The sequence below is a fragment of the Ammodytes marinus genome (assembly GCF_949987685.1).
Source record: "Ammodytes marinus genome assembly, chromosome: 13".
NCBI classification, from domain to species: Eukaryota; Metazoa; Chordata; class Actinopteri; order Uranoscopiformes; family Ammodytidae; genus Ammodytes; species Ammodytes marinus.
In genome coordinates, this window is record NC_137217.1 from 19,751,604 (window position 1) to 19,777,943 (window position 26,340).

Consider the following 26,340-nt stretch of genomic DNA (forward strand, 5'->3'; position numbering starts at 1 on the left):
ATGCCTGATACAGTATCCGAGGGATTAGTGGCATCGATGAATGGAGCCATCACACCTGGCAGCCATGCTGAGGAAATCCCAAAACAAAGACTTTGCAAAGCGCACACAGAGGCAAACAGGCCAAAGCGAGGATACACACACCTGCACACTTTCACAGACGCATGAACAATATGAAAAACAATCAACCGCACTCTTTCAAGTCTTGTGGAAAAATTACCTGAACTATTAAATGCATGTTTGCCCATGCGTCTACAGACACAGTTAGCGCCAAAGGGCATGACAAGTAAATGAAAGAGTAAATAAATGGATGACAGAGAAACATATAATCATGCACTCATGAATGAATGATCTATAGGAGATCTTACTTATGAAAGCATGCAACATCAACATTAATGCAAAGGACCATCATCTGTCATGTAACGCATCGTTGATTTGACATCTCGGTAAGTGCATCTTCTTGTTTATGCGTTGTTGCTGTAGTATTTTGTGTCAGTGAGTGGGGCAGCGCAGTGTGTGTGTGGACGCTTGTATGCACCATATGTGTATTTGTATAGTGTTGCAGAGTGGACAATAGGAAGTGTATACTGTGTGTCAGGATCTGGTTGCAGTGGCAAATAAAGACTGCTGAGTTTGACTAGTCAGGTATGTCACGGCTATATTTAGCAAGTGTTTCTGGTATCAATGGAAGGAGCAGGTATCCTTGCAGTGGTGCCTGTTGGACAATGTCAAACCGTATCGGAGAAGTCATTGTACACACAGAGTTTTTCAGATTCATTTTAATGGACATTATTAGGAAACATCAGCAATTATAAAATGTTGGAAGATGCAAATGCTACTGAAGAAAGATGAATTAAAACCTACACACAGTTTTGTTTTTTATATATAAAGCTTTTATTTTGAAAATACAGTTAGTATCCTTTGCTATAAAAAAAAGACACTCCTTGCTCAGAGTCCTTCAATGTGTTTATGACAGTGGAGATCAATATGGTGGGAAAAACAAGGGTTGATCTGGACAGACATAGTGGTGGTTGTTCAAGGCATCATACAACTGGTTGTATTTGTGTTTTGAAAGAATGTATTACATTACATGAAATCTGGAAAATTCTGGAAATGAGAACAGATGAAAATTGAGACAAATAGCGAGTCAATATGCCAATCCACCAAAATGCTGCTGCTTTCTTCACAAGCAGTTATGGAGCCTCTGCAGGGGCTCCGGTCTTGCTCTGACTGAGGTTGCCCGCCACATAGCCAATCAGAGTCAGGTATTCCTGGAAGCTGACCTTTCCATCGTTGTTTGCATCCAGTCCCCGCTGCATCTCCTTAACGGCAGAGGAGCTGCTTGTATCCTGAAATCAAATTGAGAGACAGAAGCAGAAGGGGATGATTGCTAGTTGCAATATGGCATGGAAAACAAAAGTATACACACTGATGGCTTATTTGCGCACAGCGAACGGTGAGAACAGCTAAAAAAGATTACGTAGAAACTTACCTCCATGATGCCGCCGAGGTTCTTATTCACCATTTTCTGGAAGGATTTCCCGCTTAGGTCATCCTTCCCTCTGGAAGAGCTTAAAAATGTGGTTACAATCGTCTTAATGGCAGCCTCCATTTCTAAAGAGAGAGAGAGAAGGACAAAATGCAAAAAGTTAAATAGAATGTTAATGACAAGGAGTGATATGGCCCTATCTCAGACACTCAGAAATCTTGCTGAGTGGTAACCATTCCATCATGTGTTTACATTGGGTATTGGGTGGATAAAAGGCTCATTTTAGCAGAAAAGAGTACACCATGACCTTGAAACGTTTGTGCAGGGCTTACTTGATTTAGCTACGCACAAAATGTGATTGTGTGATTATATTACTGGTTTCACTTTATACTGCGCATGTGTCATATTTTTCTTGTCCGTATTGAAAAAAATACGGACGCGAAATTAGAAAAGTTCAGTTAAGAAAAGCAATATTTTGCATATAAATAGCAAGAAAAGTGATTACTGGAGCTACATTTTCCAAATTGCCATTGAGATGATTAACTGCTGAGTTATTTGGTGTTAATTGACTTTTTATATGAATCAAATGGTTACGGAGTGAGTAGGGTGAGACACTTGAGTGATGTCAGCATAGAGGAAGTCGAGAGGGACCTGGGGCTGAGAAAGGAAGGGAGAGAGAGAGGGGGGGGGGAGAAAGAGAGGGAGTGATGGAAGGTTGTAGAGAAGGGGAGTCTCTGAGGTAAACACAATGGAAGCTCTGATATCCGACGGTGGACATCTGATCCCCAGAAGCCAAAGGGAGGCCACCAGCTCAGATAACTGCCAGCTGCCCGTCTGCTGCAGTCAGAACACCCTCACCTCACACTGTAGGCACACACTGCTCCAGTGCTCCAGTATGAACTGTCAAACACTGTCAAAGCAGGGAACCAACACTTTAAACTAGCCTGCAATGCTGCCCTTATTGAGATAATCTCAGAGACATGTGACGCAAACTTCTCGGCTGAACATTTGAGATGACGTTTTGTTTCCTTTCCATCACTTATTACTAGTTAAGACCTTTGTTCGTCCATAGTCTCTAACATGCAATGGACAAATGAAACAGGGGATGTGCATATAAAGTGTGGAAGGAGACAAGAGAGCTTCAAGAAGATCTCAAAAACAAACCAAAACTGATGTATTATTTATTTTTTTACTTTCGGGGTCAAAGTTTGCAGTTCGAAAAAAAACCTGTTTGAACACAGTTACAGTTTGACAGCCATCCATCATCACTTGTATTGCATTATTTCATTTTGGAAGAAAAAGTGTCAAGTATGTTGACTTCTTGGATACTGACTGCAAGAGCTGTACACTATTAAAGTGGCTATATTGGTTTGCAGTATGGCATTGAGACTATGAAGATTGATTGTACTGTTTATTTTCCCATATGGAACTGGGGCATAGAGGAGGTTATGTCTGTATACGTTATTACGGTGTGTGGCCAGCGCATGTGCAATCTAATGCATCTGGACATGATTCAGCCAACAGAGGGGTCTCTCTGGGTTTCTGCTCCCATTTAGCATTCTGTTGTCTCAACAAACAGGATTTCAAAGGCGACTGCCCGCAGAAAACAAAAGAGCTGAACAAATGCTGCAGATACTTGAGTAGAGTGGATAAGTAGCACAGCAGTGGGCTTGGAGGCCTTGCTGCAGGATTTTACAGTGTGTATTGGAAACTACCTGGAGGGCAGCGGGCAAGCTACGGGCCAGGTAATGATGATGGGTACGGTGGCCTGTGGACATGTTGTCGGAGTAACCGTAGACGCTGGTAAATCTCCCATCTGACACAGAGATGTCACACCTCAATGCTCACACTATGCACTTACACTGGCCGACACACAAAGAGGTCCACAAAGACATACAGAGAGATAGGCGCACACACATACACACACACACCTGAAGAAGGACAACTCCAATTGGGACTTCAATTGCATTAACCTAATTACGGGGTGAGTGAGAGCAGGCACCTAAACCCTGGATTCTGTTTCATGTCTCCCTTCCATGCCAACACACACACACATGCTGCATGCACACAGAGGTGAACTGGTGAAGAGGTGAAACTCTTTCCTTCATACAACTGAGCATCTGTCATCAGCATGCTGTTCATTATTATTATTTAATAGGTTCCTGTAATTGTCCCAACACCTTCCCAATACCCTCTACAAGTCTCACATAAGTGTGGTGGTGGTGGTAAAAGGCAGACAGGTGTCTTGTGTGTGTGTGTGTGTCCATATCTGTACAGGCCATACATTGAAGTGCCTGACAGGCCACCATCCGTTAACGTCTCTGTCTCTGAGTGTTATGAGCTAAACATGAAACCAAGAAAGGCCATGGTCAGAACTGGATACATCAATCCCACAGATTTACTAATGGGCAGAGAGGAACATGTAGCAAGGTTTCCCTGATAAGAGCAAGCGGTGGCCTGACTGAGACCAGCGCTGCTGAGAAGTACATACTAGGCTGTCAGCACATGGCCATAGCTGCCCCGAGGAACCAAAGCTGTAAAACTACCCAGTCAATATCAAGTGACAGGGATTAGGGATTTTATACTTTCTTATCTCGTTTCTTACAAGCGTGTTGGCCCCTTCAGGGATCCCACATGTTGGAAACTAACACTATTTTGGACTGCTGCGATGGAGCTCTAAGGTTTCAAACTAGTATGTTATTATGGAGGAGCATTATGCAATGGGAAATGAGGGAATATGTTATTATGTATAATAATACCCAACAACACTAAATGACCCCATTGTTTGTCTCAATAGCATATTTTAGCATATTGTTATTTGTTTGATATTTTCCTTCTTCTTTATTTTAGCTTTTAGTGCTACACTCTTGGCCAGGTCTCCCTTGCAAAGGAGGTTTCCCACCTCAATAGGATTCACAAGGTAAAGGATCCAATAATATGAATGACTTTGTATTATGCCTATTAGTCTTTCTATTTTTAATTTAATGGGAACTGAAGGTACTTCACAATTATCACTATAAATAGGCCTAGGGCCTATATAGGCCTACAGTATATTCTAGGCTACTGTGCAAACGTTAGGGAACGTGGGAATTGTCGGATTTAGTCAGTGTGTTTCGAAACCAGCTGTAAGGCTTGACAAGTACAAACCAGTTGACCCACCCAACACACCAACATGTACTGTGGCTGTTTATCTCAGAGTGTACGTTTTATTTTTCTTTAACATAATTGCGCTACCACAAACTAGGCTACACGAGACAGTAGCCTACCCTGCGCGGGCAATGGATAGTTCGCGAGCAATGATTAAGCCCTCTGAGACCAGCTCCACCCTGGTCGTGTTTGTTTGCGCTATGTGTGACAGTGTGACTGACTCACTTCCACCATGAGCATGTTACCTGTCATCGCCCTTGTCGCTATCTCCTCCGCGCTGTTAACTACACCGGGTGTAAGCCATTCGAGTCTCTCTACCGGAGTCTTATCATAACGTGAATAATGCAGACGGATTAAAGCCACATTTTGACCCTCGTCATCAAATCCAACGGGGGCAAAAAACGGCCTCTCTGCGCATAGGCTATATGCCACACAGCAGATCAGCCGTGCGATGACAGCTGGGGCTTGCCCGTGTTCCACATTTCCATTTAGCCCAAACTAATCCTGACAATTTGTAGAGCGATATACAGGCAGGACCAGAGGCCGGACTGACACACGGCAAATAAATAAGTAAACGTGACTCGAGACTCCTGTTTCCCTGGAAGTGTAAAGGGATTGGGTTTAGATTACCAAAAAGGAAAACCTGATCCATGTGGCCACCGAGCTGCGTAATGATAATAAGAGACGCTCGCTAATTATGGCACATGTAAGACAGAGTGGAGGAAATATGATTAACGGAGCTTTTTTTTTTTTACCATGAAAAAAAAGTTACGAAGCCTAGGCCCTAGACTAATGCGTAATAAAGTTACGGAGAGGCGAAGCACAATATTTCAGATAAGAATAAAGCAGACTCACCGTTAGGAGGACAGGAAAATAACAGGCAAGTAAATGAGTTGACTGCTGAGGCTGCTCTACGTCTCTTTCTCACAGATCCTCCTCAGTCTTGAGCAAGATTAACCAGCAACACATATCTTTCCCGTGATTTAACTCCTCTCTCCAGCCAACTTTTTTTCTTTTTTTTTCATTGTCATAGGGCGTGTGCCTGGGAGAGGAGGAATGTGGAAAGAGGCGCAGCTTGAGAAACTCACAAAAGTTTTTCAGTAACATCATGAAACAAACGTTTCCGTTGTTCAAGAAAAAAGAGGTAAAGTATTCATGAGTCGCCTTGATAACTGTTTTCACCTTTTGTGTTTAATTTGTGCGTTTTTTTTCTTCTTCTACCACAGCACACTTTATTTTAACATGTAGGAACAGGGCGCGTGTGATAAAAGCTTTCCCCAACTGACAGATGTATCCAAGCCACACCCTGAAACTTCACTCACTTGTGCAAATAATGGAAAAGATAGAGTGTTCACTGAAAAGAAAACTTTAGATTTAACTTACAAGTGAAGTTCTGAGCAGAGAAAAAAGAAACACCTTTGTACATTTTATTCAGATCTTAAAACCAGCTTTAAACAATTTAAAAATCTTCCTCAGCAGACACCACACCTCTGTTTGTGTTCTGGAGGGAGATGATAAACACCACAAGGTGTGTTTTCCCAAGAGTCAGACAAAGCCAGAAGTACACAGTGCTTACACACACATTCTCAGTTTCCAGAAAATACATTCCCACTCTGCAACTCATTCGTATTCCTGTGAGCACAAGCAGCTATGAGTGTGTGAGTGTGTGTGTGTGTGTGTGTGTTGGGAAACAGGACTGGTTTTAATATTGCCAACATTTTTTCATTAGTATTCTGTGACAAGACACTGTGCCAGTTTGGCAGTTGTTGGTGAGAACACGGTGTGAGAAGAGGACCAATAAGAACAACCTTTTGCTGTTGAGAAACAAAATGTAGCGTGGTTTCAATTTGGCTTTTTTCCCATTTCTTCAAACTGTATGGCGCACAGACAAGTCCGTGACACACACAACTATAACAGAGTATCTTGAGGACACTCTATTGGCTAAACCCTCCATGTTTGCTTGCGAGAAGCCCAATCAGCTGCCAGAACTCCAGGAAGTTGAGCTCTCCATCATTGTTCTCGTCCAATGATCCCATGAGTAGGTCAACGGCAGCGGGGTCACTGGCATTCTGCAGCAAAACACAAAGATACATCAAATGTGTTCAGATAAAACAATAGTGAGAGTCTGTGTGGACCAACGACGATTGTGTGTGTGTGTGTGTGTGTGTGTGTGTGTGTGTGTGTGTGTGTGTGTGTGTGTGTGTGTGTGTGTGTGTGTGTGTGTGTGTGTGTGTGTGTGTGTGTGTGTGTGTGTGTGTGTGTGTGTGGCGATGAGACAGGGGCAACCTGACACCAATGGCACGCACACAGGTTAAATAATTCATGCAACATCAGCAGAAGGTGGTTTGGCACAAGGATCTGCAGCTCTGTCACCATCTAGTGGCCATTGTGATTATTTCACAACAGTCAAATGGAATTTTCCACACTTGGAAAAAGCAGCTTTGGATTTTTTTTTCAATAACTACTTCTTTCTGTAATCCTGCTATGGTGCAGAGTGCAGACAAAACAACAGCAACTAGTCACGGCTGGAGTGAAGCTTAGAAGTCTCTGAAGGGTGGCAACTTTTCCTCTATGACAAAATGTATTGCTTCATTAAATGTGCTGTTATGTCCTGTCCCAACATGAGATGTAATGGCTCACTCCTGCTCAAGGTCACAGGCAGGAGTGGAAAGAGTACAAAATATATTGTCAAATCGTTTTTTGACTCAGAAGTAAAGTGAGGACACATGCATTATAAAGCGCCCTCCTCAACGAACAGAGGGAGCCTTTTGAGGACTAGTATGACTAACAGTTAATTATATGGTCTGAGCGTAGTGAGCCAATGTGACATCCAGATGACACCAATTTCAATATGAATCCGCCCTTATGACAAAGCTTGTTTGCCTAGAGCAGACTTAAAGAGTATATTTCTAAGTACACTCCTTGGCCAATTTACAGATTAGGATGTTGTTATTCTATGTTTTTTTTTGTTTTGCTGATTTTTTTAACTAATCCCACAGAAAAGACAACAGCGCTCTTCTAAATACTTTCCAAAATCCCCAAGCCCGTCTATGGCTCTCAGCAACAAACCCATTCATTCCTACTTAAGATCATCAGCCCCATAAACATTATTTTACTATTAGAATAAGGCTAAGTGATTCCCTTAAACAACTCAGCACTGTATAGCTTTAAGCAAGTGTTATTAAAAAAGGAGATAAAAATGCATTTAGTTGGGGACTATTTTCAACTGCAGATTAATATATACATGTTGGGCAACAATGGAGCCCTATGACACAAAGTAAAAAGGCTCTATTATACTTTGTAAACACTTGGATCTGGTCTTGGATTTAATTTAATGGGATTTGTCGATGCAAAAAATAAATAAACTTAGAATATCATATCAATGGTATCATCATTTAAGCCAAATAATGAACTGATGAATACACACAATGGAGCAAAGGTATATATGCTTGTAATTATTTTTATTTATTTTTTACCCAAGTATTTCAATAATACAACTACACTACATGCATCACTGTGTATTCATACCTTGACAAAGTTAGGCAGCTGCGATTTGACCAGTCTGTGAAACTCATCTCTGCTCAGCGTGTCAGCAGAGCCATCACTGCCAGCATATGTCTTGAACTGGGACACCAGCACGCCAATAGCAGACTCCATCACAAGTCAAGGGGTGCGCAGTGAGGATCTTCAAATATTTAAGGAAAGAATAACAAAAAAAATGCTGGTGATCATAATAATAATGAATTTCCAAAATACAGTTATAGTGCAGATTTGGTTTTAGCTGGCAAAGAAACAGGCCACACAAATATTATGGACTCACCAAGCACAGGTATGTATGGGTCAGTTGTGAGGACAGGATAGTCTTCTCCGGTCTTCTTGTAGTCAAAACTCTCCCGCTAAACCGGATAAATCATTCACTAAATGTAAATTTACAGCTTTGATTTTCTCTACACATTGCAACCAGTCAAAATGTAAACCATGTTTCCCAAACACATCTGACCCTTTTCCATGACGTGATTGTTTTTTCAGCGTGTAACAAGGTCCCTGTCAGGAGGAAATGGATTACTGGATGAATCACCTTATTCAGACTAAACCAGGCTGGCAATCAGAGTTACGGTGGGTTAAACATATCACAATGTGTTTGCTCAAACAGTTTAATATTTTTCCAAGTCAATGCCATTGCATGCCCAACACTTTCACGTTCTTCCTTTTATAGGAAAAGAGTATGAAGCTTTGGGCGAAATGCTGTAGAAAGCAAAAGGAAAGCAATAAATCAGGTACAATTACACGGTCTGTGTTGCAAAATCTTTTGAGAATAGGGCACTTGGGTTAACCTCAGAAAAGCCATATCATTTAAGCCAGAGCTCTGACAGGATGTGCACAATTGGCATATTAGGGAGGCGGTAAGTGCTAACAAGCACAATGGCTTTATCGTCAAAATAAAGCCCCACACCTTATTGCGCACACACGCACACACGCACACACACACACACACACACCTGAAACAGCAGTTTGCAGCTTGTCTCCTTCCATTCCCTCGGCCATCATTTAGGAAGGAGAGTGCAGCAACTAACACAAAATAAACAGCTTCAGGACTGAGAAATCCCACATAATAGTGTTACCGCATGAGGGTTTTCCATTGGCCCACGCTGCTAGTTATCTTGTGATCGATGCTAAGCTGTAGGTGTATTAGCGTCAAAGGATTTGTTTGTCTATACTTCAAACCCTACAGTGATTCCCACTTCTTCAATTCCTTGATTGCCTGATGTGCACAGTACTCTGCCATTAGGTCTTGACCAATTGGCTTTTTATTTGTTGAAAGTTTCATGCAACAACAACAAAAAACATAACGCTGGGGAAAAGTCATACACTTATATAGCAGTGCAACAGGGCTAATTTGCAGTGTCTGACTTTCACAGTTTTATTTTCTAGTTCTTCGCTTCAGAGTTAAGGAACCTAACTCTGCATTTTCACGGAGGCAGCAGTAGTCACGTATTTATACTGATATAAAGTATTAATGTAAAAAGTTTCAACATTTAACCCGGCTGGTACTCAGACACAATGATTGACTGACAAAACGGTAACTGGTCAGTAACTGAATGATGTGTAGTCATCTTAAATCAATCTCACCCTATTTTCCTTTGCTACGATGTGCCAAGTTCCACCCATCCGGATACAGGGACCATAGAAGAAAGGGACAGCAGAAAATGAGTGGGCCAATCATTCAAAACAACTTTAAAACCAAAAAACCCAACTTCTTTCTAACCTTGCAGAATCATCAAGATCAAATTTGGACACATCAGAGACCTAAAAAATCAACGTGACTAAAAAATAAATGGATCAGATGTGTGAAGGTGGCATTCATTGAAGATAACAAGATATTTAAATGTTGAGTGAAAAAGACAAAATGCAGTTATTTCATCACAGGGATGCACCCACATTTATTATTCTGCTCTTAAACCAGTGCAAACATGAACATCCTAACATACAAGGCTCTTTGCTGCCCCCAAAGCCCCCCACAGTATGTGGTTCTGCATCAACACCCTCTCTAGAGCGCTATTGAATCAGCAACATTTCATAAGTTAGCGTGTAAACAGAGAAGAAAGACATGCTTCTTTTTTTTTGGAAATATGTGACCAGCCTAACCAATCAAAACAAATGCTACATCCATGAAAAAACAATAATTAAGGACATTTTAGTGAACAGCATCAGTTCTGTACCATAAAGAGACATATATGCTCAACATGTCACTATCTTAAGTGCCAAACAATTATTTTCTTTAATCTATATTATGTCTATGTCTCCTACAAAATAAGTTAACTTTATATCTCTGCAGTTAACACATTTAATGCAATATGTACAAACATTCAGAACTAAACCAACACAGGCTTCTATAAATGTAACATTAAAAACATTCATTAAACCTTTTTTTTTCCTTCAGCAGTTCACATTCACATCACCCGTTACAAAACCGGTAAATTATTTAATGACAATCTGTGAATAATTGTCTGGCTAAAAACAATGAATATATGAAGATGGTGTCCTGTAGGTACAGTACAGGCCTGACCAGTGGCTAGACTAGATTTCATCAGTGCACAGTTGCATTTTGCAGAAGGGAAGAGGTGGAGTGTGTGAATAAGACTATAATGCATCTATTCTTAGATGAGAGTAACATTTCAACTCAATGGAACAGGTTAATTCTCCCTGATAGAAATAACTTTTGACACCAAGCGATGTTTAACATTAGCTGCACGTGCTCATTCCAAAATAAAAATCTGTATTGTGGAGTTTCCTATAGATTGAGAAGAGTACAGGAATTCCATCCCGAAAACATTACGCAGACGCCAGCACTTTCTTTATCATTGAGTAATGAAGACGTGTGCATGTGCATAGGGTTACAGCAAAAACGACCCAGGACAGTGTAATTAAATAAGAACGCCAACAAAAACAGATGGAAGGGGGTAAAATAAGATCCTGTTAAAAAAGGTTGACAGGATGATTAAGTGGTATGAGCATTGTAAGCATGTGTGGTCCAATATCAAAAGTTCCCTTTTTGAATATCCCCTCATCCATCATGATGCCCGCTCTGAGCTATAGCTATACTTTTAACAGATCCTTCGATTCGGTGTCATTTTCTTCAGCCACGTGCTCGTCCGTTGCTCTCCTTCCTCCATTCCCCTTTGGATTTCTCTTTTTTTTTCTCTCCGGCTCCTCCCGGCACTGAAAACTTTTTCATGACTTCTCTTTCAAACTCCTCCATCTCCTCCTCTATGGCACTATCCTCCTCTTCCTCCTCTTCCTCATCCTCATCCCCTTCCACCATGTCTTCCAAAATGTCTCCGACGTCCTCCGCAAAGTCCTGAAAGCTCATCTGGTCGTGAACAAAGACGCCGTCCTTGAAGAATTCGGCGGCTAGCTTTTTGAGCTCTTCCATTTTGGATCCGTCCACCCCAGCTTCCTCCTCTGCCCTGGCTAGGTATCTTTGGAGGATGGTGTCAAACTCCGGGTAGGGGACGGGTAGCAGACCCTCGGCCTTAGCACAGGTCTCCAATGAGTTACAGTCCCGTGGCAGTTTGTGCTGCTGGTGCTGTATGCGGTCTCTCTGCTTCATCCAGTACTGGGGCTGGTCCAGAGAGGGCCAGCGATGTGTGTGAGAAGGCTCCTCATGGTGGTTACTGCTGCTATATTTGTGCTTCTGGGAGCCGGATCTGTCCTTTTTTTCCCAATCTCCGTCATGTTGTTTTTCTTTCTGTTGGTGTCCTCCCTTCTTCCACTGTTCCTCTTCTTTCTTTTCCCACTTTTCTTTTCTCTCATCCTTCCTCTTCCATTCCTTACCGGCGTCTTTACCCTTCCTCTCGTTCTCATCCTTCCACTTCCTGTCCTTACCGTGATTTTTGCCCTCCTCCCAGTGTTTCTTTTCCCCTTTTCCTTTGCCTTCTTTATCGTGCTCTTTGCCCTGTTTACTCTTCCAGTCTTTTCCTTTGCCTTCTTTATTGTGCTCTTTGCCCTGTTTACTCTTCCAGTCACCGTCTTTCTTCCACTCTTTCTTCTCTCCTTTCACGTCTTTCCAATCTTTTTTCTCCCATTTCTCTTTGCCGTCTTTCCCTTTCTTCCACTCCTTCTCTCCCTTCCATTCCTCCTTACCCTTGTACTTCTCTCCATGCTCTTTTCCTCCCTTCTTCTCTTCCTTACCCTTCCATTGTTTACCCTCGGCTACTTTCTCATGCTTTGCCTTTTTGCAGTCCTTCTTCTCCTCCTTCCAGTCCTTTCTCCCACTCTTCTCTGTCCACTCTTTCTTCCCTTCTTTCCTGTCCTTCCATGGCTTCTCTCCTTCATCCCCTCTGCTAGCCTTTTCTTTCTTCCCTTCTTTCTCTTTCCACTGTTTAGTCTCATCGTCGTGCCCCTTTAGCTTTCCCTCCTTATTTTGCCCCTTGTCAAACTTTCCCTGCTCATGTTTTTCCTTCTTCCATTCTGTCTTCTCTCCATCTTTGCGCTCCTTTCTCTCGCCTTCCTTCCATTCAGGTTTCTTTCCATCTTTCCACTCTTTCTTCACACCCGTGTCATTCTTATCCTTCTTTATATCCTTCCTCTTCTCATCCCATGGCTTCTTAGGCTGACTCTCTGTAGATCCTGATGTGCCCTGCTTGCTGTCCACTGGTTGGCCACTGGGGGGCGATGTATCAGGCTCCACGGAAGCTGGAGCTGCTTCACTGGCTGCTGAAAGGCAAAGACAAGAAATCACTACAAATTTTAAAAAGGAGCACTATGTAAATTTGAGTGTGTCAGAGAAGTGACAATTTCATAAAAAAGGTGTATTATTAAACTTTCTTCACGGGACAAATTGGATCCCTGGAACACTGAAGTAAGAAAGCTACCTAATAAGATATTGTTTCATCATTGTTGTTTACAGCAGCAGGGCCCACAGTTTTTGTTTACAAACATATCTTAGTCTTACGTTTGATTATAGGTGCATCAAAATTATTTGGTTTTGATTTATGATGATAGAATTATTCAAATACTAAGAATGTAGAGAAAATAGGTTTAGCAAACTAACTGCAGGCTCTGCCAATGTAAACTAACACCCCTCCCCTCAAACTGCATAGTGCACCCTTTAAAGAGGAAAAGTGAGGAATGAAGTAAAGAAATAACATAAAGGTAAAAAAGGGTATATAACGCTGCACTTTCACTAGCTGTCAAATAACTATCAGCCATCTACATCTTCCGCCCCCCTCCCTCTTGTCCCTTTGTACCTGAGGAGAGTTTTAATTCAGTCACAGTGGCTCTCAGGGTTTCTAGTTCTTTCTGAAGGGCCGGCACAGACTCCAGCTCTCTCTTCATCTTCTCCTTCTCTTTCTGAAGGACAGGGACAGACGTCATCTCTTTCTTCAACCTACTGTTTTCCTTTTCCAACTCCTCGCGCAGCAGCCGCTCCTTTGCCCCCTCTGCTGCTTCCCCATTGGCTACTTTGAGCTCTTCTTTCCGTGCCTGTTTGAGGGGAAAAAAAAAGGTTACACAAAGGAACGCAGATAACAGGGAACACGTTATGAGAACACGTTGGTGACACATTCATACACAGAAAAACACTCCTGTTAATATGTGTATATACACACACACACACACACACACACACACACACACACACACACACACACACACACACACACACACACACACACACACACACACACACACACACACACACACACACACACACACACACACACACACACACACACACACACACACACACACACACACACACACGAGTTATTGTGAGGGACAGAATGGGATTCACACCTGAAGTTGGGCTTGTAGCACAGATATTTGCTGGTTCCCTTTGGCTAACTTATTGAGCAGCTCTGTATTGTCAACATCTCCTTGGGGTGGAGGAACCTCTGGATTGAGCCACTCCTGTCAACATATTGCACACATAGTAAAAATAACAATATTATAGATGCCGTCTCAGAGTTATGGTTGGTAGACAATTAGCAGTAATGCTGCCAGTGATGTGGGTGGAATCCGGCTGAGCCTTTAACACAACATTCAAGTGGTGGCAAGCGTACTGTAAATCGGGCACACACAACATGGCGCTATAATGAATAAAAGTTAGACCAGAGAGAAAACGGGACAAAATAGGAGAAACAAAGAAATTACATATTGACGTCCGACTGACCTGTTTTCCTGGTAACTCGGCATCTCTCAGCTCCCTTGTATCATAGTCGCTCTCTGCAAATGTAAAATGCAAAAGCTAAAATAAATAATACAAAAAATAAATCAGTGATTCTTGAGAAGTGGGACAAAACAGGGTGCAATGTTGAAAAAATCAAAACCCTATGTTTCGGCAAATTAAATTACATGTATGTATCCAACATATATTAAAGCAGCTACGAGTAACATTTAAATATCTTTTAAACAGCCTCATGTTTCCTCCGATAATCATAAATGACCTTTAACAGCAAACGAGACCATCAGTGCAAAGAAAGATGTTTTTAAATAGTTTTTATTACTGCTTTTGGTCTGGTCGCACACCCAGTCCGATTTTCGGTTCGCTCGTGCAGGCTCTTTGGTCACATATCCGTATTGGTCGCAGATTTCAGTGTGGCGCAGCAATGCGATTTGAGAAGCCTATCCCTCCAGGTGAGGGAAGGGGAACGGGAGCCTTGTTTGAGACAGTTATTTGTCGTCATAATGACTGATAACGGGGCTGAACCATCAAAGAAAAAAAAAGAGAATGCAATGAAGAAAAGCTAAAAGGGAGAGTGATATAGGCTACGGGCGGGATGAGGGCGTTGCCAAGCAACGTGTATACAATTTCACGAGAGCGAAACTAGACTGCAGTGTTTACTCCTAAATGAATGAGCGGTTGGTACTAACACAAAGTTTGCTTTGCTTCACCATCATCAGATAACCATTATCTGAAATAGTAATTATTTACATCAACAACACAAACACATTACCTCATTGTGATCCATACTAACTGCCGTCTCTCGTTCATTCGCTTTCTGTGAGGACACGTAATCTTTCAGCTCCGTGAGAGAGAGTAGTTAGGTGACACTGCTGCATCAACTCATTGCAATCAGGTGTGTGTAGCACTGACTGGCATTAGTTGATGCAGTGTCAAAACCACTCTCACGGAGCCGAAAAGAGTCCTCACACTTTCAACACACGGACATGCACTATATTGCGCCCTTCTCAGTTCACACTCGCACGCCTGGCACGAGCTAGAAAACAGCTTTGCGACAGCGGGCGTCGTAAAAATACTACCGCTTTTGTCCAAAGGGGCCGCCAACGTGCCATGTTACTCGTAGTGGCTTTAAGTTACTGAGCTAAGCTTTAACACAACCTCCCAGATAATTTTTTTTTTTACCGTCATTGGCCTATCACCACCGTCAGATGTCAACTCCGTCAGATTTCCTGTCTGACGGTGTTGACATATTTAACGTTTCTTAAACACAAATTTAATTTATCTAGTAGCCATTTGTTTTTTCTGTTGATGTTAGGTGCTAGTATGAACTACTTCAGGAAAATAAAATTATCAAAAAATTTCAAATAACTTCTTCAGAAATTGTAAGTTGGTGTTGACGTATCATGGTTGTGACGCAGGACTTTAAAGATTTGGAATGTAAAATATTCTAAAACTACAACACTTATCATAGCCTGTCTGACTCTAATGTACTCTGCAGAGGTAGAATTTGACAAGAGGTCCTTCAAAGTGACAGCTGCCCTTTATTTCGCCTGATTTTATTAGATTTTACATAATGAAATGTCTGACGGTGTTGACTTATAGTAAAGTGTCCCAGCACATAGAAACCTTATAAAACATGAATGTGTTGTAGAAAAACTGTTTTTATTGATATGAGAGATTATTTAGTGTTGCTTTTGATGAAAAAAGCTATTTTTAATCATTAAAGTACATTTTTAATAGGTTTTATTGCATATGAAAGATTGAAACCTTCACTGAGGACACACTGTTTTGGACGTCTTGAGAAGATAACAAGTGTCATATATTTGACATAATAATGATGCAATTTAATTTAAGGGGATAATTGTGCTCCAGACCTTCTATTATTAATCCCTAATAACATCTACAATTTTAAATATTTTTAGTTTTAAACATAACAGCAGTTACATATGGAAGACGGCCTTTTGTCCCGGTTCTCAAGAATCACTGAAATAATACACTGGCGAAGGACACAAGCAAAAGCTTTATACGCCATTTTTGCTCAATTGAATGTTTTTGGCAATCAGACAAACAAAGGCTTTAACAATACAATGTGCTATCAGCAGAGTAAAGGCACATACAATACATACACATACTATATAATATTCAAATCAAAATGTAGGTCTAGGGGTATATTCATTGCCAGATATACACCTTGTATCTCCTATCTTGCACATTTTCAAATCAAAGCTTCAGAATTGAACTCATCCATATTATTCCTCTATATTTACACTGATTATGCAAAGGACGATTTATAAAACTTTAAATCTGGTATTTGATAAGAAAAGCGATGTTTTTTTTTCAAGCTAAAACCAATTGAATTACATTGTGGTGGTACAAGGTTCATTTAACAACAGCACATATGCCGCATAGCAAGTGCACTCTTTTCCTCTCCTTCACTCACTCATCCACCCACAATTAAAAGCATGCAGTGCCTTTAATAGTTGCCTTTCCTGCATGCACATTCACAAATACAAACCCATGCTGCGAGCAAAAAAGCACTAACTCGCTCACACAAATGCACACACAAAACATACCCTCATCCAGATCCATGAAGACACCTGCAGGTATAATAGACCTCAGTCTCAGAACACCCTTTGCATATTTTTCACTGGCCTCACTTCTACATTTTTAAATTCATATCTGTTGTTTTCACTTTAGGATGCCTAATAACAACGGGGGAGGGGACCAACGATAAAAACAAGTCGTTTTCCAAAGAATATTAATTAATGTACACCTTCCCTTTTAATAATAACAAATTGAAATGAAAAATCTTAAGCAACATAAACAATGGCAAAACAAGATAGGGTGTTGTTGATGTTGACGTTCTCCACGGGGCCGCATGGCGATGCCTACCTGAGAAAAAGATGGTGCCGAGGCCTACCAGAAGGACAGCTCCCAGGATGCACTTGTTCACAGAGAAGCCGCTGTCGTCGTCTCGCTGTGGCAGCTGAAACTCTTCCTCTCCCTCTTCCTCCTCTGTTCTTCCAATCCTCTCCAGAGCTGCTAAGAGAGACCGCCTTCTCCTCACCTCCGGCTCTGCCTCCTCTGAATCACCGGGGGAGACAACAGCAGTGGAATGGAAAGTGTTTGAAAAGCTGACTTTAAAAGTATATTTTGACAGTTACCTTGCCATTATTGGTTTAATCTAGTTGTGTTAGTCCCACTTGTATCTTTTAGTATATATTACATATTATATATGGGGTTGTATGAGGTTTTTATGCCTAGTTAGTGTTTCCTTATGGAGATAGCGGACAGTGCAGTCACTTTAAAAGGATTTTGGGAGAGACGTCACTGTATATATCAGAACATTTTTGCTCCTCCTGTTGCTCTTGGCAGCAACTGCTGCGACACAGAAGTGGCCGGTGTAGTAGGTGAGAACATAACGTAACGCCTCGGCCCAGTGTAGTTTCTGGGTTACAGTGATTGTGCTGATCGCTATCTCCATAAGCTAACGGACTCATTATGCATAAGTATCCCACACAAGCCCAATTTTAAATAACTTGAAATATTCCTTCTACATTCAGTGAAGCAGGTAATGTTGTTTAAGATTCTATCAGACCTTTATTTTTTTTATTTGTGCACATATCGGGCACAAATAACCTCTTGCACTTACATAGTTGATATTAGATAGCACAGCAGCAGGAATGCTATAATCGTTATAATGCTGCACTAAGAGGCAAAACTCCCCATTGGACTTTTATTTATTCACTCTGCTGTACATGGCAAGCTGGTGAATTTGCTCCGTAGTCATTTTTAGACCTTCTGGTGCATTAAAACAACAGTGTTAAAGTTTCCAAATGATTTGCAGCACATTCTGTTGTAAAAGGAGCAATGGTACAATAATGTGAAGAACTCTCTGACCCTGAACTCTAGTTGGTAAACAAAAAAGTTTGTGAAAGGAAATGCACACCAGAGCAAAGAAGACTCATTTTTTATTGCTGTAGTGAGGAAAAAAGATCTGCGGAGCAAAAACACCACACTGCAAAAAACTTTAGAGGTCCCTCTGAAGCTCATTTACTTCTGCAGGGTGTCATGCAGCTAAAGGTTTCTCGGTCACATCATGCTCCCTGCCTAATACCAACCACAGCCTCTTGACAACTTCCTGGCCCAGATACTGAACAATTCCATTACCAGCTGGTCCACCAAGTACACTTCAAACACAAATAGTACATACTGCTTAGTCTCCGAAAAATAAAGGAACGAATAGAGGAAGACCAGGGGACGCCCTGTATACCATGACATAAATATTTGAAAAACGGATGCAGATGTTATTAGAACACTATTGTAAGAGGATCTAGGTTTACGTTTTTAGTTTTTTTTCAAATTATCTGCACCATTTAAAATGTAGAGAAGGACAAAGATAACACAACAACGAGAGGCAAAAAACCCAGTGGGCCTCTGTGAAGCCTCCACCTAAATGCTTTAAAAAAAATTCACATAGTTATAGAGAGCAAAAGACAAACAAAGAAAATATTAAGACAATGTAAAATACATACAGTAAATATATAAAGAAATGGCAAAAATTATGGGACTACAGTCTGGCTCTTCTTACCTGCCTGTTTCCCCACATCGGTCGTACTGTGAGACAGGTCTGACTCCTCCCCGTCCAGCTGACCCTCGTCCCCAGTCAGTGGATACAGCGTTCCTTCTTCCTCTGTAAACTCCAGCCCTCCCAGAGTCTCTGTGCTCAGCAGTGAGGCTGGGGGCTCTTCAGGGGAAGGGCTGATGTGGGCGTAGGAGTCAGAGAATGAATCGTGGTCAGTGGAGGACTGTGCTGGGCCCTCAGGTAAGCCCTCTGGTTGGCCCGGTGCATCTGTGCCAGGGACCAAGCCACTGTTGGAGACTTCCACAGAGGTGACAACAGGGACATGAGTGACAGCGGTGGGCACTGAGGTGAGCTCCTCAGTTCTTGTGTCTCCACTCAGCTCTTCTGCTTTGTCTTCTGATTCCTGGGCATGATAAGGATTAAGGTTAGTAATTAATTCCTTAAGGTATCACAATGTCAGCCAAGGTTTTGAGAGGTCCCCGCTCAACGATTTTCTTCAGGTAAAGTGCCTTATTTCAATCAAAAGTTTGATACTCTGGGCAGAGAGTGAGACAAGAAGTTCCGTAACACTCTTATGTCTGTAATGGTTAACACAAAGCTACAGCCAGGGGCCAGTTAGAGTAGTTAAGCACAAAGACTGGAAATGGGGGAAAGGATGGAAGGGATCTTAGCCTGGCTCAGTCAGTCCAAAAGTAATAAAATCTGCAGGCCGGCAACTCTACGCTTACTAATTACCACATTACACTTTATATCTTGTTTAATCCATTCAAAAAAACAAGGTGTATAAATATCAGTTTGTGTAAAACAAAATCGCTGTACCATTTCTTAGCAAGAACCAGTTGCCAGGCAACCAGTAGAGGCTCTGCGAAGTTACCAGTTGTACCACAAAAATAAATAAAGAGATTGTCCAAAATAATTCAAGAGGGTATTCTTATCTTTAAACTGAGCCAGGCTAACCGAGTGGTATTTATCCTCATCAAACTCCCTGCCACCGAGTGTTTTCACTTTTTTTTTTAAATAGAAGTTTTGTGTTGAATTCTATCTTAAAACTCTATCAAGAAGCCGTAGCTTGCATGTATTAGTATTAAAAAAAGGGTGATAATGTTGCTACACACCCATCAGCCAATCAGAGTAAAGTACTCCTGGTGGTTATGGTATGAGCAGCTTCAACATATTTCTTCTAGCAACTCAGAACTGATTATTCACTCAAACCATGGTAGAAATACATACAAAATGAAAGACAGCAGAATGCCTTAATTGGCCAATCATAAGTACACATTCAGCTAAGCTCTGTAACAAAATGCTATAGTGACGTGTAATACTCTCTTACCAGGTGGCCCTCCACAGGGAGCCCCTCTGCAGACTCCACTCCATTTGCAGGAGGGTCCTCTCCAGAACCTGGTTCATCTAACACAGAAACACCAGGCATGAAGGGAGACGATTAGAGCAGTAAGTTGAATATATTTCAATTGCTAGTCTTGAGAAAGACTAACAATTTTTTAGCAGTTTTATTTATAAGGTGATAAATAAAACATTCTGAGCTGTAATTGGTCTGTTTTTGTTAGCCCCCCCCCCCCCCATTTGATTCATTATCAGAGAAGGCAAAAGTAAATAATAGGTGGTTTTCCCTGCAAAGCACACAATGACAAAGACACCATCATCATTCTGGCCATCTGAACTCTCAACAGTGGTGTCATAAAGTGGAATGGAGATGTCAGTCTCTTCTGAGCTACTGTAGACATTCACTTTCTATTTGGTGACCAGCGTATACTAGGGGTGGGAAAAAAAATCGATTTTCCGATTAATATCGATTCTCTCTCGGACGATTCTGAATCGATTCAGAAAAGTTAATAATCGATTTTTTTTTTAATATATAATTTTTTTTTTTATATAATTTTTTAATTTTTTAATTTTTTTTAAATACTAATACTTCCTGCGCCATTGCGCATGCACACCACACATGTGCGAGTTGTTTCCAAAGTGGCTTCAAAAGGGCTGAGAGCAGCAAACCCATGACCTGCACCGGCTTTATCTCTGTTTACGTTTTTGTATGAGAGCTGGGGCCTATTGCATAAAAGTGGAATAAAGACATCCAGGATGATTGATAAAGCCAGCCTTGACAAAGTCTAGCATGGGCACTTTGGATTAGTCAGTTGCATAAACGCCAATCCAGGATGTAAAGGGGCTGCTTTGTCAAGCCAGGTGTAAGTAATTCTGTTAAGTGCCAGCCCACAGCTTTCAGAAGTAGACCCAAAGATCGAACACAGATTTACTGATGGAAAAATGGAAAAGACGGCCCATTTTTCCACAATGCCATAGTTTAAACCGTAAGTCAGGGGGAAGTTCATTTCATACAGGAGATGTATTCTCTGCCAGCTGTTTTTGATGTCCCTGCATTGTTTTATGATAGAATAGTTGACAGTGAGCAGTCTGCAGGTGCATCAAAAAAAATTAATATCATGGAAAGTCAATTCAAAAAGTGAAACTTTCATAGATTCATTACACAAAGTGAAATATGTCAGGCCTTTTTTTTTTGGATGATTGATTGATCATGGAATAAAAAATCCAGTATCTCAAAATATTAGAATGTTACATACAACCAATCAGAAAAAGGAATTATAATACAGAAATGTCGACCTTCTGAAAAATATGTTTATTCTAGATTAATTTCACTTCATGTGTAATGAATTTCTAGAATATATTTAAGTTTCACTTTTTGAATTCAATTACAGAAAAAAGGAATTTTTCATTGATATTGAATTTTGTTTCAGATGCACCTCAATATAGTTATAAGTACAAAGGGAATTTATTTGACCCACACTTGCAATGTCATCTGCCATCGATAATCAATTGTATAAATATAGTCTGCAATATGAACAGACTATCACATAAATTATTATAATTTATATAATTGCATCTTAATCTAATTATAATTAAGTTAATTATAAATGGTTCAGGTTAAATAAAAAAAAAAGAAGAACTATTTAACTAAATGACAATGCAGTCTTTTATGTGGTACCTTAAAACAGGCTAATGAAAATAAAGCAATACACAGAAGATCATGGAATAACTGTTAAACACCTTGATTTCAGATCGGAGTGACAGCTGACTGAGCCAATCAGGCAACAGAATAAGTTTATCCTTTACGTTTAGCCTGGTCGGGACCAGGCTAAACGTAAAGGATAAATCTCCATGGTAACTTATGTCCCTCTGCTTTTATGCAACCGGATCATGGCTAACACAAGCCAGGATAACCGAAATATCCTAGGTTAATCCCTTATCCTAGTTTTATGCAATAGGCCCCTGAATTCCAAGCCATACTTTTTGTACAATGTGTTGAAATGACATAGAAAATAATAGATAATAGAATAGAAATCCTATAGAAACATGATTTACGAGATTAGAAATAAAATAAAACTGAATCGGTTTAGTTTTTACATACTTCCATATTGTGTTGAAATGCAAGCTGCATTGATTATTGCACTGTTCATAGAAAGTCATATTTGTGACAAGAAAAGCTTTTCTCTTAATACAATATTAGAGAAGGCAATTTATCTGTTCATTGTCTTTAATGATCATCACAAAAGTAGGAAGTGATTAGCAAACTCCGAGTAGCAAACTCAGATGTGCATATAAATATATTTTTGAAATTCACACATGGGTATGTACATAAAAAATGTTTTGCATTGAAAATCGATTTTGAATCGAATCGTTATCGAATCGAATCGTGAGGTGCCAAGAGATTCCCACCCCTAGCGTATACAGCCATGCCACTGGCACAACTCTCAGAAATGTACGTGTCTATAATTGTTCAGACACAATATTCAAAAAATCTTGATCATAGAAAGTTTACTTTGTAAGGCAACATTTTTTTTTGTTGAGCTTAAATGTGCTTTTATCTTATTCCATGTTTCTCCCTTCTTTACATATTGAGTCAAATGGATGGCTCTTCAAAATATGTGGTCACATTTCCAATTTCTATGGTTTTCTAGAAACAAGGGGTGGCACTACTTCCCCGCTGGCAAAACTCACCCCACTCTCCCCTAATTTTTTTTTTTATCCTGCGCCGATATAATGTCAATTCTCAAATGTATTGTGACAAACACCTGCTGCAGATGTAATGCTTTCTTCATGGTTCTCTGTCCCCTCTGCTAAAGGCTTCAGGGTTTCAGCCGCAGTCTCCTTTGACAAACAGACATTATCAACACACATATTAGTACCATATAAATATTACAGCTGCATGGGGCAAACTAGGCTTATCTAAACATACTGCCTAACTTTTGCAACAGTATTGAATGTGTATAATAACCATCACAACTGACAAACTAAGTGAACTAGGCATTGAGTGTAGGCTATGTTTGTGTAACTAGCCCTCAGGCCAGTGCCTCTTAAGCAAGTTTGCCTTTCTGAATAATACTATAATGATAAAAAAAGAAGGAACCAAAGACAGTCTTATTTCAGAAACCTAATTCATATTCAGGTGACCTGAAAGAAAATCAATTGGGACATGGAGTTTTCTTTTTTTAAATTTTAAACTATGCATTTTCAATGAGGTCACTCCAAATGTTTCTAAGCTCTTAACAGAATGCTGCTACCTCAGGAGTGAGGATAGTCCAGCTGTTGTTAGCACCGCTGCCACCAGACATGGCCCGCTAGAGGCTTTGCCTGTCTCCTGCAACACAAGAGGAACATACAAGACGGATATGATTAAAGGTGAAGTCTTCTTGTCAATCACACTTCTTGGCAATAATTTTTTTGTCAAAATCAGTGAATATCACGATGCGCTACCTGTCCGTACTGTGTGTGCGTTTAAAAAAGTACACAGCCTAAGCTCTGTAAACGGCATGTTGCTAGCTACAGTGGCCCCCTTTTTTACATATCAGTTTACATAGCCTATATGCTGTGTATTAACACTGGATTTTTTGGACAGCTAGCGGATTGTGAGGAAATATTCACTGATTTTGACAAAATTGATAATGGACAAGCGTTCTCCAGAATCACTGACATAACCTTTAATAGTAGATCACTGAGAGTAAATCGAGTTAAATTAAAAAACGTCTGGTCCGGCACTTCTTTGTGTCTACATACACTCTGCAACAAATCTGGTTGACTTAGTGAAACGACAGCTTACAACGTCTGAGAGAGCAGGTGTATTGTTTAGAGGCCTGCTAATAGTGCACAATAAGGGTGAGTACTGCAACTCCATGTGATTTACATCCTCCGTTTAGTAGTGCACAGGATTTGAATGCATGTCTTTCCTATTCAGCCTCGCCCGCCCAGTTCTAAAGACCTACTGTACCTGTGTGTGTGTGTGTGTGTGTGTGTGTGTGTGTGTGTGTGTGTGTGTGTGTGTGTGTGTGTGTGCGTGCGTGTGTGTGTGTACAGGAAGGATAGTTTCCCTGGGACCATTCAGTTCTACATTAGTAGTTTGTGTGTGTTGTAGGCCTTTTTGGTTCACCCTGGCTTTTGACTAGCACAGAAATGTTTTGGCAGAGACACGAGTAACTAAGGCCAGCAGCAGCCCGGCACCATTCTGCAGATACAGCACAGTGGGCTGTCCATTTCAAAGCTCATGTCTCTATCTACAAGCCACCACATTTCAACTACATACACTATACCTATTACTATGTGTACATGACCAAGACATTTCAAATGTGGCAATAAGATAAACATTTGAACATTAGGTGTAACTGTTTTTCCTCAACCTACAGATCAAGATCTCTCGAGCTAAAACACAGACTAACATTTCCATTTCCACAGCTGGTCTGATACAAGCCTTTCCTTTTGAACTGGGACAGGATGACATAACAGAGATGCAAATGTATCATGTGCAGCCTGGCCGCCTTGAGTGAAAGCAGGAAGAACTAACCACTTAGGTTAACACCACATAGTCTGGGTTAATGACACACTTCACTCCCCATATTCAATTGTCTCCAAGCTCTGCAATTTAGGTCTCCTAATCGAGTGCCTCCCAAGGGAAGTCTACTGAATCTAGCCTAGGGCCCTAGGAGCATTGTGGAGCAGCATATAGCAGAATGGCTTAAATAGATAGCAGCTAAATATAGCTGCCATGAGATTTGACAAGAGACAGAAAGAGGGAGGACTCGGAAGATGGCCACGGGGAAAACCCAGCAGAAGCAGTTGTATTCGAAGGACAACGTTAAAAAAATTATTCACAACAAAGCCATTGGATTTTAACAAAGAATAATACTCACTGTCTTATAGTCTGGTCCTACTCCCTGATCTTTATATAGTTATAGCCTGATAGTAAAGCTCTAGCTTTTGGAGGCTGGGTTACATCAGATCTTAACTTTATAAACTCATAGCCCTAATACAGAGATAGTTTAACAACTTTTCAAACAAACAACCTGCCTTCAGTTAGATGAATGTGTCATCTAAAATATCATTAATCAATAGTGTCCACTGGCCACACTTGTGTTTTTCTTTTCGAGCAAAATACAGCCAAAAGTATGATTACACAGCTGTAGACCTAATCTTATTATCTAGAGATCCCAGCAGAGGAAAAAATTACCAAAAAAGGTCAAGGGAATAGGCTACAGTACTGCAGAACAGGCCATTGCACCATGAACAAGCTTGTTCACACACACAGCATCATATAGAAAGCAGGCCTTGGGTCAAATAATAATGTAGACTGTTCTGAGTTAAATTGGTGTGAAGCCTGTGACAGGAAATGCAATATGGCGAAAATAAAACTTAAAGTTTAACTCGAAAAATATATATATATTTAACGTTAAACAGGCCAGCGTGAGTAAGATGATTCACTTAAGGATTAAAAAAAACACATCCATTGTTGACATTTTAGCCACTCAAACAAAACAAACTTCCAACAGTCACAACCAGTCTATCGAGCAACAAGGAAAAAGTGAGTGAAACGACGTTTGACGACGCAATGGAACAGGAAACAAAAACTTCAAAGACGTTCAAACATTGCAATAAAAACACCTGGAAATCCAAATTCAGGTCAATCTTACCGTGGTCTGTCGCTTTACTTCAGACTCCTCTGTATGTCACAGACGTATCTCACACACTTCTGAATCTTCCCATCCAACTTGGGAACTAGGAAAGTGCGTCTGATGAACATTCATGAGCCACGCGCCTCTCGTCCAATCACAGACATTGTTCGCTCTGGTCCCGCCCTCCGTCCTCAAGCTCGACCAATGGAGATGCGGCGTCACTGTACTTCAGAGGGAACGCTTCCAAATTGATTGACAGACCCAGGTGATGGTGCGTGGGCTATGTCAATTATACATCTTACTTACATGGTTTTGTCCCCACACACCTCCAGTCCTGGGCATTTAATACTGATAGTCCACAGGTTGATATTTTGGTCACACAATCTTCATTTGCCATATGCCTATGTTTTTGTTCATTAGCCTACATAAATCAAATTGTCAAATTAAATAAATACAACCATTG

The 26,340-nt window shown here is 40.8% G+C and overlaps 3 protein-coding genes across 7 annotated transcripts; all 3 read right to left on the minus strand.

The window, feature by feature from the left end:
- Nucleotides 1-839: 839 nt before the first annotated feature.
- On the minus strand, nucleotides 840-5,647 carry LOC307260169 (protein S100-A16). Its single transcript, XM_080040325.1, has 3 exons — nucleotides 5,489-5,647; nucleotides 1,490-1,611; nucleotides 840-1,346 (listed from the first exon to the last, which is right to left on the minus strand). Exons 2-3 carry the CDS (start codon nucleotides 1,607-1,609, stop codon nucleotides 1,191-1,193), a joined length of 276 nt encoding a protein of 91 aa, XP_079896451.1. The 5' UTR covers nucleotides 1,610-1,611; nucleotides 5,489-5,647; the 3' UTR covers nucleotides 840-1,190.
- Nucleotides 5,648-6,567: 920 nt separating this feature from the next.
- Nucleotides 6,568-8,290, minus strand: LOC307259248 (protein S100-A11-like; the record flags this gene model as incomplete). Its single annotated transcript, XM_080039017.1, has 2 exons — nucleotides 6,568-6,702; nucleotides 8,162-8,290. 2 exons carry the CDS (start codon nucleotides 8,288-8,290, stop codon nucleotides 6,568-6,570), a joined length of 264 nt encoding a protein of 87 aa, XP_079895143.1.
- A 1,781-nt stretch (nucleotides 8,291-10,071) lies between these two features.
- pbxip1b (pre-B-cell leukemia homeobox interacting protein 1b) lies at nucleotides 10,072-26,000 on the minus strand. 5 transcript variants are annotated; one of them, XM_080039096.1, is made up of 11 exons: nucleotides 25,896-26,000; nucleotides 23,499-23,575; nucleotides 23,010-23,085; nucleotides 20,234-20,310; nucleotides 18,910-19,306; nucleotides 17,211-17,402; nucleotides 16,892-16,915; nucleotides 14,307-14,359; nucleotides 13,931-14,044; nucleotides 13,528-13,618; nucleotides 10,072-12,847 (listed from the first exon to the last, which is right to left on the minus strand). In XM_080039096.1, the coding sequence occupies exons 2-11, from the start codon at nucleotides 23,547-23,549 to the stop codon at nucleotides 11,271-11,273; spliced, it is 2,652 nt and encodes an 883-aa protein (XP_079895222.1). In that variant the 5' UTR covers nucleotides 23,550-23,575; nucleotides 25,896-26,000; the 3' UTR covers nucleotides 10,072-11,270. The 5 variants fall into 5 exon arrangements, with proteins under 5 accessions (XP_079895222.1, XP_079895221.1, XP_079895219.1 ...); XM_080039095.1 differs by having other exon boundaries at nucleotides 10,072-12,850; XM_080039093.1 differs by having other exon boundaries at nucleotides 13,384-13,618.
- Between the last annotated feature and the right edge of the window lie 340 nt (nucleotides 26,001-26,340).

Coding starts and splice junctions, on each gene's coding strand:
- pbxip1b (XM_080039092.1), bottom strand. CDS start 23,549: ATGTCTGGTGGCAGCGGTGCTAACAACAGCTGGACTATCCTCACTCCT. Junction 19,307..20,233: donor TCCCTGTGGAGGGCCACCTG/GTAAGAGAGTAT, acceptor TATCATGCCCAG/GAATCAGAAGACAAAGCAGA. Junction 14,360..16,891: donor CTTCATGGATCTGGATGAGG/GTATGTTTTGTG, acceptor TTACATTTGCAG/AGAGCGACTATGATACAAGG.
- LOC307260169 (XM_080040325.1), bottom strand. CDS start 1,609: ATGGAGGCTGCCATTAAGACGATTGTAACCACATTTTTAAGCTCTTCC. Junction 1,347..1,489: donor ACCTCGGCGGCATCATGGAG/GTAAGTTTCTAC, acceptor ATTTGATTTCAG/GATACAAGCAGCTCCTCTGC.